The sequence below is a fragment of the Bos grunniens genome, chromosome 10, assembly GCF_055505025.1.
Source record: "Bos grunniens cultivar Pamir isolate PY7600 chromosome 10, Bosgru_T2T1.0, whole genome shotgun sequence".
Classification (NCBI taxonomy): Eukaryota; Metazoa; Chordata; class Mammalia; order Artiodactyla; family Bovidae; genus Bos; species Bos grunniens.
The window spans coordinates 24,573,752-24,592,043 of NC_141174.1; the positions used below are offsets into that span (position 1 = coordinate 24,573,752).

An 18,292-nucleotide genomic window follows, 5' to 3' on the forward strand; every position below is an offset into this window, starting at 1 on the left:
AACATAGATGACTTGGCTGCAGTAACTTTTTGAATGTAACTTTTAGATACAAGGGCATAATCCATGGAAAAAAATAATTGATAAGCTGGACTCATAAAAATAATTGCTTATCACAATGAGAAAGAATCAAATTTGTAATTTCAAGATGTACAAACTCCACTTTAAAAAACTTTACTGAAGTATAATTTACATATAATACTCAATTCATTTGCCTATAATTCCATAAGATCTACTTTTCTGTGGTATTTTACAGTGTTACTATGATGTGAGTAGGTATAGATTATTTGCTAAAGACTTGTTTGGATTTCCACATCTGGAAGATTGATGCTTTTCTGGAGTTTGAGATTCTTTTTGGTATTGTATGATATTTCAATCTTTTTATTCATTCTCTACTATCTTCTTCTGAACTTTAAGTATATTTTATATTTTCTTACTCTATCATCCATGGTTAACTTTTACTTCATTTTTATGTCACTGTAAATATGAGCTACATTATGGATAATTTCTTCCAATAGTTTTACCTGTTTCCCTAACTGCCTCTTCAACTGTATATAATCTGCAGTCTAACCCATCTATTAAGTTTTAAAACTTTCATTATTATATTTTACATGTCCAATATTGACATCTCCAATATTTCTAAAGAGAAATCTGCTCCTGATCTTATTGAGGATCCCTTGTATATGATGAGTATCTTTTCTCTTGATGCTTTCAAGATTCTCTATTTTTGGCTTCTGACAGATCATTATATGGATTTCTTTCCACTTTCATAGTTGGTGTCTGCTGAGTATCTTGGATTTACAGATTTGTATCTTGCATCAAATTTGGGAAGTTTTTAGTTATTAATCTTCAAATAATCCTCTGCCCTTTTCTCCCTTTCTTCTCCTTCTGAGACTCCCACAAAGCATGGTCTAGTGGTGTTAGACCAAGAACTTAATGGTGTTTCACAGGTCCCCTGGGCTCTGTTCACTTTTCTTCAATAGTTTTTTTTTTTTTTTTTTTCTTTCTGTTCCTCAGACTTAACAGTTTCAGTAGCTCTATCTTAAAGTTTATTGACTCCTTTCTCTGGCTTCTGAAATCGGCATCTGAATCCCTTTAGTGAAATTTTTATGTCAGTTGTGTTTTTCAACTCCAGAATATCTTTTTGCCTTTTAAAAAATTATTATCTCGTTATTGATATTTACATTTTGCTCACATCATTTTCTTGATTTTATCCACATCTTCCTTTAGTATTTTGAACATCTTTAAGACAATTGTTTTAAAAATCTCTGTCTAATAAGTTTACCATCTGGTCATCCTCATGAGTCTTTTCTGTCAAATTTTTTTTTTTTTCTCTTTTAATGGGCCACATTTCTGTTTTGTTTTTTTTTTTTTAATATCTTGTGTTGTTATTGTTGAAAACTGAACATCTGAATCTTGTAATGTGGTAATTCTAGAAATCATATTCTCCTCCCATCCCTTCAGATCTTGCTCTATTTTTGATTGTTGTAGAGTGTTTCTTTGTTGGGATCAGCCTGAGGTGTAAACCTAAGGTGATCCCAGGTGTTCTCTGAATCTGCATTTCTCTTTGGGCATGTGCAATGACTTTTTAAATATCCTTTTGTGTTTGCTCTTGGGTATCCTAATCCTTAAATATCTGGCTTCCAAAAGGGGGAAAAGAGAAAAATCTAGGGGACATTAAAAAAAAAAAAAAAAGGCACTGTCCCTTTAATTCTCCTTGAAGTTATTTCATTTGGTGGAAATTACAACAATGGTAATCTGCCTTTGTCTATATCTCTACAATGCAAAGCAATAATTTACAAATAAAACCTAGATCCCTAATAATTGACAAATGAGGTTCTAGTTGTCCACTCTGTCTCCCACAAGCATGCTAGTGTTGGCTGCCTGCCATGCAGTTAGAGGGTTGGGGAGTACATAGATACTACTATTGGGGGCAAAATTGATTAAAATTAACCACAATTTACCAGCCAAACCAACCCCTGGAAGCTGCCAGCCTTTCAATATACTCAAGATATCCAAAATTGTTGTATTAGATTCTGTTAGTCCAACTGTTGCTTAGGTCAAGAAATGGATTCCTTTCTATTGTCTTCTTCCCAGTTCCCTTCTACAGCCTTTTATAAACTAAGTATATTTTATTTTAGGTTAAAAAACAGAAGCACTTCAAAATGGCAATACTGTTTTTGACAGTTATTATTTTAAATGATCCATGCCATTTTAACATGTTTTAAAAAATACTTAGGATAACTGAATTCACTGCTATAAAAATTTAAATCCAATGTATTTTCCTTAAATATATTTTCCCTTAAAAAACTTTTTAACAATAGTTGTGTGAAACCATTTTTGGCACCAAATGGAAAGAGTTAACTGCTCCCCAATAGCAGTGCATGTGTCTGAGTGTTTATGTTCAGTCATGGACTAGATGAGGCTGAGATTAAATTGGCAATAAATCACGGGAAAAATGATTAGTCCTACTTCACACATTAAAAACTAACTACAGACTTCATCTCCTACTTCAGAAGACAGAGACACTATGGAAAATTACATATAATAAAAAATAAGCTGAATATTTAAAACAATTAAAAGATGGGTTATTAAGTATTACAACAGTAAATCTCTTTATAAAATGAAAAACTGCTTATTACTTTTTCCTTTTACAAATTTAGATATTCATATAGTAGTTTTTCTTAGTGAGGAAATCTATATAGGACCTCATAACATTTCCATGAGCTATGTGAAGTCACTAAAAAACTAAGTAGAGATTACAAATCAAGTTAATGACTGAACTGAGAATAAAACAAGGATAAATTATGCCTCAATGTGTAACCACAGTGGTTGCTCTATTACTGTTAACGACATTTAGAACCAAAAGTATTTGATCTCTTTAAAAAGTGAGTAGGGCATAAATTATAGATTTGTGAGCTTATATGCTATAATTTTGTGGGCAATTCAATTAGCTACTAGGACTGGAAGTGCTAAACTTAGCTGAGTAAATTTCCCAAGGTCACCTAGAGAGTAAATGCTAAGTTATAAAGTAAAAGATCTGATTTTTAAAATAGAGTTCTTTCTCCATGAGTGTTGACCAAGATAGCAGAACCTTAACTAAGGCTCTCCTATTGATTGTGGGGAAAATATCAAAGATTGACTATCTGAGAACTCTGAACATAAATAATTGCAGATAGACTGGGGACAGAAGTCAGAACTTGAATAATAACACTGATTGGGGCTAATTCCAGTTACAGAGCTGCACTACTATGGTCATGATGGTATAAGCAGAAGAACCCAGTAAGAAGACATATCTATCTGGTAAAGTCTAGAAGTGTGAGTGAGAAGAAGCTCTGTTATTTTTTATTTTTTCCTTTTCTTTTGCCTTTGCCCTGAAGGTGGTCCAATTGTATGGAACTGCATAATAGCACAGGGGATTAATACTCTACAAGAAATATCTTCTATTTCCAGTTTCCTTACCTAGAAGCTATTTCTTGTAGAGCAGTAACTGGGAACTGCAGAGTACAGGGAAATGCTTAGAGAGGAGACAGCTGGTGAAGGTGGATTTCTTAATTCTGAGAATGAACTGACACAAGTCCCAGGCTTACTCCTGAGCAAAGCATGTGTGACAGACTCAAAGAAGTATAAGAAAGGTTTAAAAAATATTTATATACTCCACTGCCCAATTCTCAAGCTAATTCTTAAATCGTTCATGTGCTGGCAGACCCAAACACAATAGCAAAGGCTGACTCACCATCCATATAAGGTGAGACAGAATTTTCAACATGAATCCAATCAGATTGGTTGCTAAAACTAGCTAACAAACTAACTCTCTCCAGAGAATTTTAACAGAGGCCAAAGGTTTAAAAGATAATACTCAAAATGTCCAGGATATAATCCAGTATTACTCAACATAGAAAGAAATCAAGAAAATCTGACCACCTATTACAGAAAAAGAAAATCAACAGATGTCAACTTCAGGGTGATTCAGATATTGGAGTTGTCAGAAAAACAACATTAAGCAGCAATTATAAAACCATTTTCCATGAAATAAAGGTCAACCCTTCTGAAATAAAAGCAAAGACAGAAGTTCTTAGAAAAGAAATAGAGCCATAAAAAATAGCTGAATATAAATTTTAGAACTGAAAATACTGCAACTGTAATTTTAAAATTCACTGCCTAGGCTCACAGGCAAAACTAAGATGAAAGAGGAAAAATGTCAATGAACTTTAAGATAGATTAACATAAACAATCTGAAGAATAGGATAAAAATGAGTTTTAAAAAAAGTGAACATCAGAGACCTGTGATACATTATTAAAATATGTGCAATTCATGTCACAAAAGTACCAGAAGTAAATGAGAAAGAGATACGTACAGAAAAAGAAAAAATCTGAAAACTTAATGGCTAATTCCCAAATTTGGTTAAAGACATAGTTTTAAAAGAAACTCTTTTAACCCAAAAGCATAAACTCAAAAAAAAAAAAAAAACAAAACCCACATCCAGATACATAATAATCAAATTGTTGAAATCAAAGATAAAGAAAAAATATCTTCAAAGCATCCAGAGAATAAAAAATAACACATATAAGGAAATATCAATTCAAATGGTTGTGGATTTCTCCATAGGAACTATGGACCTAGAAGAGAGTGGAATGACACTTTTTTAAATGCTGAACTGTTAATCCAGAATTCTATATCTAGTGAAAATATCCTTCAGGAATAAAGGTAAGATAAAGACATTTCCAGATGAATGAAAGTATTAAAAGGTTTTGCTAGCACACTTGATCTAAGAACTGGAACTCTGAACCAGTAACAACACAGTGGTGATCAACACTTAAACTTACTTTGAATCAACTGTTCTAAGCACTTAAATGGACTTGTTTACTTAATTCAAGAAGGCTGGTACTATTAACATCCTCATTGTAGAGATGAGAAAAAGAAATACGTGATATAGCTAGGAACAGAGCCAGAATAGAACCCAAGCAATCTTGAGTTCAGAGACAATGCTCTTAACCATTACTTACTACAATCTTCCAACTTGTTAAAAAAAAAAAAAAAAAACCTGGAAAATATTAAGTTAGCGAAATAGATGGAAGCCATTTAAACAGATTAAGTAACTTTACTTAAGTAAATAATTAAATAATTATTATATTATTAAATTGTTAAGTATTAAATAGGAAGGCAAGGCACCAACTTGATGTATTACTTTATCCTGAAAAATATTCTATTAAAACTAGGATGAAACATCGAGTTAGCAATAGTAATCATAAAAATAAACCCTTTTTTGAGTACTTACTATGTGTCAGAAATTGTTTTGGAGCTGAGGATGTAAAATGAATAAGATAAAGCAGCTGATCTTAACACAAATTTGTATTTTATACAAATTAGGTAAAACAGACAAGAAAGTAAATGATTATAACATAGCATGTACAAAGCCTCAAGTACATACAAGGCAAAAATTCTATAGAAAGGAGGCATCAATTTAATCAAGGCTATTAAAAAAATTTTTTTTAATGCTTTGAAAAGCACAAAAAAATAAATATTAAGGGAAACAGCCCATAATTGCTTTTCCATAACTCATGTGGACTACTATCTCTGTTTCAGTTTTGTAAATAAACTCTCAGTTAATAGGTTATGGAAATAAAAGTCAGAAGAATCTGTTACCATGCTGTATATACATTTTAATTTTCAAAGCCTTCAGTCTAAGAATGATGAACTCATTCCAAAATACTTAAAATCAGCTCCTATTAATTTATTTTCATTCACTGGGCAGGCCGGTACTCAGTAATTATGTGAATTTAGAAGGCAGAGGAGACATTAATCCAGAAAATTTTTCAATAAGGCAAAAGCACTGTTTCTATACTGGATCAGGAAAGCTACATTCAGTTTAAGAAGTTACCTTAACAGTTATAAGGAAAAAGTTCTCCAGATAAATGGGGGATCTTTAAGGTAAGGACCATGTCTTACTTTTCTTTCCACACTTAGTATTCCTAATGGCTAACACAAGGCCTGACAAATAGATTATTTTGAATAATAATAATTCAAGAGTTTATTGAATTAGATTTTTATTATAAAGTAATTAACAAGAGATGAAGTTTAATTCTATCTTGACTATATTCCTTGTATACCAAGAAAGAGTTCTTATATTCAAGGACTACTACTTAATTCCATAGAGAAAAGGAACCAGAGGTGACCTGTGATCTCCTATGGGCAGGTACTATAAGTAAGGGTGAAAAAAGAACAGCGTAAGAGAATCAGTGTAAGTTTGTTAAAGACTAGCACGGACTTTTAAATTAAAAATATCAAGTTACTTTAGTTCTTTTCTTGGTCTTATTATATGAAATGTTATAATATAGTACTTGTAACAGGAAAGAAAGTACAGTAACTGATGACCCGCTCACTTTTCTCTGTAGCTGCGCTTCAAGTGGCTGCCACTTATAGGATACAAACTTAGTCTAAGTTACAGAAAGGGCATTATAACTCATTCTATGCATTAAATAGACATATTTACTTTTATATTCATTTTGCAAACAGGATCAATAAACAACTGTAAATAATGGTAGAGAAATCCTTCCAATTATAAAGTTACTATGTATTTTCTAGATTGCTCTGAGATCAACTATGTAAATCAAAGGTCATTAAATCAACAAGTTGACAGTTCTGTCTTTACCTTAAATGATGTCTGTTGTTCCTGTTAAAGGGGATTTTAATCTAATAATTACTAAAATAATAAAAAATAACTAAACTATCAAATTGAGGATGGATGTCACCACGTAGGTCAATGAATCATAGTTTTAAATATACTAATTTAATATACTAGCCTTCTCTGGTGACTCAAACAGTAAAGAATTTGCCTGCAATGGAGGAGGTCCAGGTTCCATCCCTGGATTTGGAAGATCCCCTGGAAATGGTAACCCACTCCAGCATTCTTGCCTGGAAAGCCCACGGACAGAAGAGCCTGGTGGGTTACAGTCCATGTGGTTGCAAAGACTCTGACACAACTGAGTGACTAACACTTTGAACATATATTATTGATTTTCTTTTCATGACCATACATCAATATGCCTATTTACAAATGGAAATTAAGTTTCTAACCTGTAAACACCTATTAAAAGACTCTATTGCTTAGTTTTATTAAATTAGGATTTAATGACAACTAAGGAAAATTAATTGATGACTATAATCTCAAAAAAAAAGAATATACTGCATCTTAAAAAACTGGACTCTTCTTGGGGTTATAATTGATTACTTTCAGCAGTAATATGATATTTTCTAAGTTTCAACATAATATGCAAAAAAATAAAATAAAAAAGGATAAAGAACTTGAAAGAAACTGTGGCCAAGATTTAGACAGGATGCTGAGACTTTGGGAGGTGGGGGCAGAATTAAGTGGTATGACTATAAAGTTTCTTAGGTTTCTCAGTCTATTGTAGTGATTACTGGTGTGGAATTAATTTTCTTTGCACCACTTTGGTGACTTTCTTACCTAGAGAGCATGCCCAGAGGTGTAACATTAAGTGATCCCATCAGCATTGCCAGGGCCATCCCTGGTGCTTCCCGTTCTATTACTTCTTTTGTGGCCTGTAATTAAAGATTAAATAGCAGACTGAGTGAAATTAACCAAAAATAAGGAAGGCAGAGTAGCAAAATTAACTTAAAAAATAATTATAGATCATGCTATCTATTAATATAAACCATACTTTGTAGTGCTCCAATTTTTTTTTAAGGCTTAAAGATTCAATTCTTTGGGACCACTGAATGAAAGCTGAAAACCAGGACATTGAGGGAACTTTTATATTAGTAGATCTTTCTTATCCCTTATAACTCAGAAGTGTTTGACAGCAATATCATCTTGCTTAACCTTAATTTTAAAATTAAGCCTCAGATTGTTAAAATGGCTCAACAGATTTTCACAGAACAAGAAATCTGGGTATTTTTCTTTGTCTATTACTCTTGAAATAATTAGTCCCTAAAAATCTGAGAACCCCTTGTATCTCTCCTAGCTCGATGATTTTATGATATAATACAGGGAACTCAACAAATCATCAAGTCAATTTTCTCCATAAATTGGGTAGAAGAAAAACTCTAGATTCTTTTCCAAATCTTCAATATAAATTATATATCTGTTTTAAAAAGGAATTAATAAAGTGATAGGCTTTAAGTATATAAGTTTTAAGATAGGGCATTCTTAAGTATGGTTAAATGTGAAATAGGTATTGAAGGCATGAAAATTTCATTTTCTAAAGGTCAACCGAAATATGTATATATTATCATAATGTGATGGTAAAGATATGCTTTATGCTAAAGTTGGGAGTGAAGTACATGATTTAATTCATTTCTAATCCTCTTTTTACATATGTAGCATGCTATAATAATTGGGAGCAACACAGGAAGAAAGCATGCAAAATAAAGTATTATAGTAAATAAGAAGAAAGGCAAACAAAATAAAAAGCAAGTTATGGAAAATAGAGTGAAAGGTTGATATTTCAATATTTCATTAGAAGTAGAGTGATCATCCTAAATAAGGCCATCGCTCTAGGCAACCTTTACACTGGTAAGTGTCTCATCTAGCCTAATAGCCTACATTTTACAATGACGGCGCAGGTTGCTGTAACAGTTCGATAGACTTTCAGAGTAAGAAATCTGGGAAGAGCAGTTAAAATGTGGCACTATGTGCTACATCCAGTTGATGCTATAAATAAGCTTTTAAGATGCATATAAATTACTTAGTTATATAGGATAAAGGATTGACAGATGATATTATCTACTGGTTCACTGAATCCCAGCATAATGTAATATTTAATAGTGTCAGAAATTTTAAAGAAAAATTAACACTAACATAATGCTTTTCAACAAAACCTGCTTTATAAATAAAGGGCCAGCAGGAAGGAAAAATGGACATTCTTAAATTCTTAAGTTTGGAAGTTAACCACTTTCATTAAAATATACAGCTAAAATTTGTTCAGCTAGTATACAGAATCTACCCCCATGTTTTCCAAATTCAATAAATCTGGTATGATTTTGAGGTCTCCGGGGAAGAAAGTCTATTTCCATGTTAAAATTGCTTTACTGAAGTTTACAACTTCTTCGGAACCTTAAAATCTTAAAGCCCTAAAAAATCAAGAAAGGCATGTTACTGAGAACGATCTTAAAAGAGCTCTTTGCATAGAGTTTATATTGATTTCATTATCTGTTTGAAAAAGTCACCTAAGCAATGTCTGACATTTCATGAATTTGTAGGTCCACATAAAGATGATGTAATCCAAAGCAGAGTAGCGTGCTTTATTTAAGGACAAGGAAGAAAATATCAACAGATAGCTAAGAGGAACTCTTTCACTTAGACACTTCAAAGCACAGCATTTATCCATCCATACAACAAATATTATTAAGCATCTACTATGTACTAGGTAGAATTCTATGCACTGATACTGCAACAGTGAATAAAACAAACTTATACGAGTATGTAAACTCACTGTCATCTAGTATGTGAAAAATTAAATTGACAAATTACATATGAGAATTACCTAAAGGATATGCAATTCATTCATTTTTTTAGATCCTCTAAGATACACCATGGATTTGGCTAGACCATGATGGTCTACTTGGAAAGGCTTGTCCCAATTTTAAAAGAATTGTTTTATTGGACTTTGCTTTTGTAGTATGGAGTGGGATACAATTAAATGGCTCAGCAAAACTCATATTTATTAGCAAGTATTTGAGGCAATTGCTCACCACACTACACCAAGGTCTTCTTTAGAAGAAATTCTTTAAGTATCACAACTAGAAATGGTCATTCTTTTATGATACCAGTTTGTTTTTAAAATTATAATGATTGTGAATCAAGTTATCCTTGAGAACAGAGACAAATTTATGAATTTTTTTTTTAAGTAGGCTTAGTGAATACATGGGGCTTCCCTGGCAGCTTAGACAGTAAAGAATCTCCCTGCAATGCAAAAGATCCAAGTCTCATCCCTGAGTTGGGAAGATGCCTTGGAGAAGGTAATGGCTACCTACAACAGTATTCTTGCCTGGCGAATTCCATGGACAGAGTAGCCTAGCGGGCACAGTCCATGGGATTGCAAAATGTCTGAGCAACACTACTTTCACTGAACACAACCTAATTTCGTCTTATTTTTCCTTGCCCTATTTTTCCACATTTATCTTATTAAAAATTCTGCCGTGTTTTGTGTATTTGGCTAAGTCATCTTAAATATTTTATAATGTATTAGTAAATATATGGATGAGAGATGGATGAACGTATGCATTCTTACACAGAGGACTTCCTCTTTTCCAAATGTAATTTAGGAAAGACAGCTAATTCTTTCCCAAGACTTTCTACAGAATGTTGGCCTATAGACATAAATCTTGTACAGCTGAGAACATAGGAGGAACATACATGTAGAGCAGTGATGCCACTGAAAGGCATTGGTGCTGAGTGAGGAGGGAGACTCTAGGACTAGACACAAACCAACGCTTTTGCTTATATTTTCTTAAATAATGCGCAAACATAATTTTTCTCACATCTACATCAAATGTATCTTTTCCCTGTTTGGTGTAGCAAAATGATCAATATCTGTGAAGTCAGACAATATCACCACATTGTTAAGGTCCTAAGAGTAAGGACTGGATCTGGTGAAGCCCCTACCATAGTGGCCAACATATAGAATACATACTCAATCAATATTTGTTGAATAAGAGGAATGAATAAATGAACCCATATAGCTTTGAAATCTGGCCTTATCACTTACTTGCTTTGTAATTAGAACAAAATATTTTACCTCTCTGAGCTTCGGTATACTTACAAACAAAATGGAGCTAATAATTAAGCATACCTACATTTTATGATTAAGTTATATGAGTAAATCACCTATCATAGAGTAGGTATTCAATACTCGTCAATTTTCTCTAGGCCTCTGATTTCCAATCTTACATCTTCATAGTTTTTATTATACCAGTTAGAAAAGAGATACAATTCAAAAATCCAGAAACCAAACCTAGCAACAGTGGTTGAGAACCAAAGGTGAGGGGAAAGAGAACAGAGAGCAAGAACCCAAAAATAAGAACATTGGCAGTGGCGGGCAGGAAGATGAATACTGAAATCACGGTATCTAAAGGATCAAACAGCCAAACAAAGTAGAGATTAGAAGAATGAACAGGAGGGCATGAGCTGGGTAGAAACATTTGTGAACTGTAAATGGGAAGGCTCAACTAGAAGGCAAAGAGCAGGAAAATAAAAGTTAATTTGGAATAAAATAAGAAAAAAATATCTGTATAGGTTATTAGAAAATCCAAATAGAATAGTAGTTCTAACAATTGTAGCTTTATTCCTTTGATCATATATACTAGGATGATACATGTAGATAAAAGAAGGTTATTAGTATCTATTAACAAGTAGATAATAAGCAATCATTATCTATTCACAATCAATGGCAAAAGAGATGCCATTAAAAGTATGAAATCACTTTTCTTATTAATATTTAGCTTAAGTTGTTTCCCACTTTATTATTAATTTGATTACCACATTCTTTTTATCCTTGAGAAATAGTAGAAATTTATATTCTTACTTCAGATATAACCCTTTTTGTACTAGTAGATTCCGAAACAATGAGGTTTACTTACATTTACCTTTTACCTACACTCTTTAAATAAGACATTTTATTTTTAACTTTTAGATACTTGCTAAACTTTGAAGGTTGCAACTTCCATGGAAAATCACTTATTGTGATCTTTTTCTTTTACCCTTGATACTTTGAAGATAACATTAAAGTAAAAATGATGCTTCAAAGACTGCTCAAGTTGCAAAAAAAATAAAAGGGTGTCATAAATAATGATTCCATAGCCCAGGGAACCTGTCAACGAAGTTTGGGTCCATTTTTACCTTCATAGAAAAAAATCACCTTGAAAAATGTTATTGCCAACAGGCAATGATGTTCAAGTATGCACAGAACACACAATAGGTAAATGTAAATGTGTAGAAATTCTTTGTATGTATGGTGGTAGTAAAAAAATCACACAGTAGAGTGCTTTTATTTTTACAGATATACTTTAGTTAATTAGGTATAATTTGTACATAAATATTTACATAATTGTTACTTGAGTATACAATTTCCTAACAATTACTACGGGGTCTTCTGCTAATTAAACAATTTTAAATAACAGACTATCTTTGAAACACTAGTAAACTTGCTAAGCTATCCAGGTGGAATATGATTACAGAAGTGGTTCTCAAACTTTAGTGTGCATCAGGATCTTATAGAAACCTTGTTAAACAATGATTGCTGGGCCATACCCAGAGATTTTGATTCAGAACATATAGTTGGGGTCTCAAAATTTTCATTTCTAACAAGTTTCCAGGTTATGTTTGTGATCCTGGTCAGAGGACTATACTTTGAAAAACACACCGCAGATAGGAGAAATGAGATTGATTATAATGTGCACAACTTGCTGTAATATTCATATTCATCTTATATTCAATTTTGTAAAACAGACTGAAATAAATTTAATGATCCTTCATCAGAGCAAAATATAGACCTTAGTGAGGAGATAAATTAGGTAAAAATAGGCAGTTTAATGCCAACTAATTAAACTTTCCTGACTCTATTCACTAATGCCAGCCAACTACATAAATTTTATTTTACACTTTAAAAAATGGTTATAATAAACAATCCATATCTTGTCCCTATAAGTATTCCATGGTACAGAGAAGTTATTTTTAATATATTTTTTCCTCAGGACTATATCCAAGTGAAGTCGTTCAGTAGTGTCTGACTCTTTGCAACCCCATGGACTGTAGCATACCACGCTTCTCCATCCATGGGATTCTCCAGGCAAGAGTACTGGAGTGGGTTGCCATTTCCTTTTCCAGGGACCGTCCCGACCCAGGGATGGAACCCGGGTCTCCTGCATTGTAGGCAGACGCTTTACCGTCTGAGCCACAAGGGATGAATAAAATTTACATAGAGGACTCTTAGGGATGTTCAAGGAACACAAATATAAATTTACTCTTTTCTCCCCTCAATTAAGAAGCACAGTGGAAGTACGAGTCACATTATTATAAAGGCAATTTCTATTTTAATTAACTGAAGACACTCATTTACATATTTCATTAATTTTATATTGCTAATTACAAACATCTTTCAACCAATCACAACATATCAGTGAATCAACAATGTGACCAAATGGTTAAAGACTATTGCCACAAAGGAGAAGCTGCAACCAAGTAATGAAAATATTAATAGTTATTCCAGTTTTACTTAGGAGATACATACCTATTTGTAATGTATTTCTTTTTGGAGCTTTAGCTTTCTTAGATATTTACTATTCTAAGACTATTTCTTAGTCTTTTTCCACTCCTAGAAGAAGCAGAAAACTTTTCAAAATGGAGATACTCCATTATGTTTTTCAGTTAAAGCTATACAATACTTAAGTAAGATCTGGTTATACTGAAAAAATCAAAGGAGACGGTAAAATAAAAATCTAAGTACCACAGGCAAATTTATCTTCCAGTCCGTTCAATGAACATGTACTTTGCAACAAGCATGAGATGCTGAGTGAAGAGTCTCTTGTTTTCCATTGTTCACCTCAGTTCCCATAAGCACCACCGAGTTAACATAACACCTGCTAGTTAAGATTTTAGTGTTTAAAGATAAGTATTTTTGTACATGGCATCCCAGGTGGCGCTGTGGTAAAGAATCTGCAGAGGAGACGCAAGTTTGATCCCTGGGTTGGGAAAATCCCCTGGAGGATGAAATGGTAACCCACTTGAGTATTCTTGCACGGGAAATCCCAGGGCAGAGGAGCCTGGCAGGCTACAGTCCAGGGGGTCGCAAGGAGTCAGACATGCCTAAGCAATCGGACACATCTCTTGTATAACATGGCCCTAAAGCAAGCCAACCAATTTATCTAGCTCAACCATAGGATTTATTATAATGTTAGCTGTACAAATACATTGGGGGTGATTAAAAGATTTCTAAGTACTTTATGAAAAATCTTACCCCATTTGTTAACATTTAGATCCCAACCCTTGTTAAAGAACCAAGTTGAGTACATGTACAGAAGTAAGTACTCCTTGCTGCTGCTGCTGCTAAGTTGCTTCAATCGTGTCCAACTCTGTGTGACCCCATAGACGGCAGCCCACCAGGCTCTCCCGTCGCTGGGATTCTCCAGGCAAGAACACTGGAGTGGGTTGCCATTTCCTTCTCCAATGCATGAAAGTGAAAAGTGAAAGTGAAGTCGCTCAGTCATGTCCGACCCCCAGCGACCCCATGGACTGCAGCTTACCAGGCTCCTCCGTCCATGGGACTTTCCAGGCAAGAGCACTGGAGTAGGTTGCCACTGCCTTCTCCGAAGTACTCCTTAGTGAGTACTTATTGAGTACTTTCCTTACTCAGTGAGTACTTTTTCATATTATTTGTCTCATTTACCTAAATATTAATAATTTGATAGTCAAATTATCAAACAAATAAGGTAACTCAAATGAGTGAACTATTTTTTGTAAGAGATTTTTCACAAGAATAGCATTTATCTTTATAGTCTAATAAGTAGTCTACAAATTGTACTACTTTTTATCTCGTTACAGGAAAATGTGAGAAAATAGTGGTATTTCTACAGATTATTCACATTTTTATATATGCATTACACATTTATTCATTTTTGGCATTATGTGAAAAACAATAAAGTTCATCTTTATTGTAAGTTGTTGGTTACATCTTTTAATCTATAGAGAACAAAATATTATTAATTCGTGCTCTTCAAAGGTTGATATATAGATATGGAAAAATACCGTTTCTCAAATGTGAAGAAAGACGAAGTAGAAAGATGACCCAATTTGAAATTTCACTGAAAGGCTGTTGTCTGGTCAGTTAACTGGGGAATACATAACCCAGCCTCTTTATTCCAACTCCTCTGGAATTCTGTTATCTTTAATGTTATTAGTGGTATATAATATAAGTAGAAACATAACAGAAGCTACATAAAAAAGCTACCTAAAAAGTCTACAGGTTGGATTTCCACTTTATTAATGATCATACATAATTATTAAGTTTCATCACAGCAGTGTTTTTAATGTTCATATAACAATATAAGTTAAGCTGTGCTCAAAAATCTTAAGTCAGAATAAAAGAAATAAGCTCTTACTTTAGGCTCATAAGTACTATTTGCAAATGACTCACTGACAACTGATTTTAGAAAAATTAAAACTTTGCTCTTTGCCTAAAGATACAATAATTCTCACTGGTGGATTCTTTAGAAAGTATCCACATTAGAAACATGTAATTATCACATCTAAAGTTCTTTTTCAACAAAACTAGATTTTTACCAAAACAGGCACTTGTGAAAAAGGGAGCGAAAGAAAAAAATAAGTGAGGTAAAGGAAGCAGAATAAGTGGAAGAACTGTTAGGAATAGAGAAAAATCAAAAAATAGCTCATTCTTATTTTAAATATTATTATAAGGTGTTCTATTTTGTCTTCTTATACCACCCTCAGTTTTAAAATTACAGGCCAATTGGGAAATACGAAAATGAGTACAGTGCTTCTTAAAAGCAAAGAAACCCAATACTGCTACTGTACTGAGATAACCTTAACTTAGAAGAAGTCCAATAGTAAAGATGGGAGAAAAATCTACATCCATATATATTTGGAGACTATGACATGGTGTGCATGCGTGCATGCCAAGTCTCATCAGTTATGTCCTATCTTTATGACCTTATGGACTGTACCCTGCTAAACTTCTCTGTCCATGGGATTCTCTACGCAAGAATACTGGAGTGGATTGCCATGATCTCATCCAGGGGATCTTCCTGACCTAGGGGTCAAACCTGCGTCTCCTAATGCCTCATGCATTGGCAGGAGGGTTCTTTACCACTAGCACCACCTGGGAAGCCCAGGACATGCTGTAGCTTGAATTAAATAACTTGTTCTCTTATAGCTTTGCTCATCTAAAGATTCATTTTAAACCTAATAACCTCTCACTTTATGATCAGGCCTTTTATTCATTCTATAACCTAATCGTCTTTCATTATTCACATATTAAACAAATACCAGCTTTTGTTCCTATGCTTCCAGAAATTTCTCTCTTTCTCAGCTTTCCATTTGTAAAAAGGGGCAATCATATTTGTTATCCTTCTTATAAAACTAAAGTGTTAACACAATAAAGCAGTTTTTAGTTAACTAAAAGGGTATCATAATATTTTTAATGCTAGTATGATAGTTAACATTATATATTAATACAACATAAATTTATAATGCCATGTAAAAGCTCTTATTTCTCTTACTACACTGAAAACATAAAAAGGAATACTATTACTAAGCAACATAATTCAATAACAGGAGAAATATTCACATCAGAAGGTTTTATTTATGATGCCTTTCTTACAAAACATCTATAGATATTCTCTATTTAAATACTTGACAGATTCCTATACTACATAATACAGAAAAGATACTTTATTATCTTTTTATAAGTGAAGAAACAGACTCACTAATAAATTTAATGAATAACGCAAAGCCAGTAAATCAATAAAACTTAGGCTTGTAGACTCCAATTCTGAAATTAATCCATTAAATCTAATCGCTATGTGCTTTCAGTTTAAAAAGCACTATACCCTATACAGACAGAGGAAGGATCTCTGTACTTTGTTTAAATGCTACAGAACATAAAAATGCATAGCACCATTCCTAACATGTAGCAAGTGCTTAACAAATGTCGAATACTGAGATTTGTACTAAAACACAAATCTAAGGTCACCTATGTTGTGCAAGTTGCTATTATGCACTATAGTCAAAGAAAGTGTGAAAATTGAACAGCTCTCTCAGAGCAGTATAGAATAGAAGTTATGGGCATGTTTGTTTTCAAATGTGTGTGAATTACCAGAAGATGTCTGAAGAATGCAATATGCCAGCAATAATCTTGAAAACTTAATGAAGATTTATCAAGAAACAGCAGTTTTAGAGATACCAGTTACCAGGAATATAGCCTTGGACATTACCATAAAACCTCCAAAGTAAATTCGGAAAAGAATGTGAGAAGATTTTAGATATATTTTGAAGAAAGAAGAACTAACAGAACCTTCTGCCTTTATGTTTTCACCCAAAGGCCAACAAAAAACAGCAATGTAATTATATACTTAAGCAAAGATGGAAAAATGTAAGTATACATAACTACTTGTGGTAAATAAATTGTTCAAACTGATAAGCCAAACAAATAAATATAATTTTTTTAAATTTCCCTAACAACCATAAATTAAAAATTAAGGCTGTAAAGGCAACATCAGCCTGACAAGAGGTCAGGATGGACTAAGATCCAGGATGCTGTAAAATAATGGAACACAAAGAGGCAACATTTGACTAAACTCAAATTAATGCTCTACTTCTAATATTTATCATAATCACTTAAAACAAACAATTATACTTTATAGCAGAAAAATTTACAAAAGTCTCAAAAAAGAAAGAATGAGAAATAAATAATTCAGTGAGTTACAACCTGGAAGACATTATTTATTAAGTAAAATTGATATGTTAGAAGAAAATATTTACCTTTATTATAATGGGAAAAAAATCTCTTAACAAAGCACTTAAAAATAATGAGGCCCAATTTTGAAAAACTGTTCTAAAAAGAGGTGCAGCTATCCCATGCAAAGGAAAGATCATAAAAATAAAAAGTTCTTAAAAAGGTAAATAATAGCTCTTATATCCACCCATAATTTGAAACATAAAATATTTTATCCTGTAATTATGAGATTCTCCCAAGGAATCATAATTTACATGTGAGTGTACCCTTGTGTACACACACAGGTATATACATACACACATATACATTTTTTTTTTTTGGTATAGACCTTTGGGCTGACATCGTAGAATCAGGATCTTTAATTTAAGCTGTGAAGATCCCCAAATTTTTTCAGATCATCCAGACTATGGTACTTAGAATAACGTAGTTAACTATCCAAAAACCACCTATATTTCCTTCAAGTCTGAGATTTAGAAGTCAAAATAGAGTCTATCCTTAAACAAAACACTTCATAAAACTGAGGATAATGTATATGCGTGTATACACACAAGTACATGTCTCAGGACTGGAGTTGAGTTCTTAAGGTTAGGGTTATAGGCAACTGAATAGTTGACTTAATTAGGGCAGCTGGTCAGAATAGGAAGGAAGAAGTTAGTTCTACCTACTGAAATGAAGTAAAGTGAAAGTCGCTCAGTCGTGTCTGACTCTTTACAACCTCAGGGACTATACAGTCCATGGAACTCTCCAGGCCAGAATACTGGAGTGGGTAGCCTTTCCCTTCTCCAGGCCAGAATACTGGAGTGGG

At 33.1% G+C, this 18,292-nt stretch overlaps 1 protein-coding gene across 21 annotated transcripts in view; it reads right to left on the reverse strand.

The window, feature by feature from the left end:
• The window catches only part of GPHN (gephyrin), a 535,403-nt gene that overhangs the window by 256,887 nt on the left and 260,224 nt on the right, over positions 1–18,292 (reverse strand). For all 21 annotated transcript variants that reach the window (XM_086320195.1, XM_086320194.1, XM_086320189.1 and 18 more), the window contains one exon: positions 7,467–7,561. In XM_086320195.1, coding sequence (XP_086176321.1) covers positions 7,467–7,561 — 95 coding nt within the window. The remainder of the gene's footprint in view (positions 1–7,466; positions 7,562–18,292) is intronic.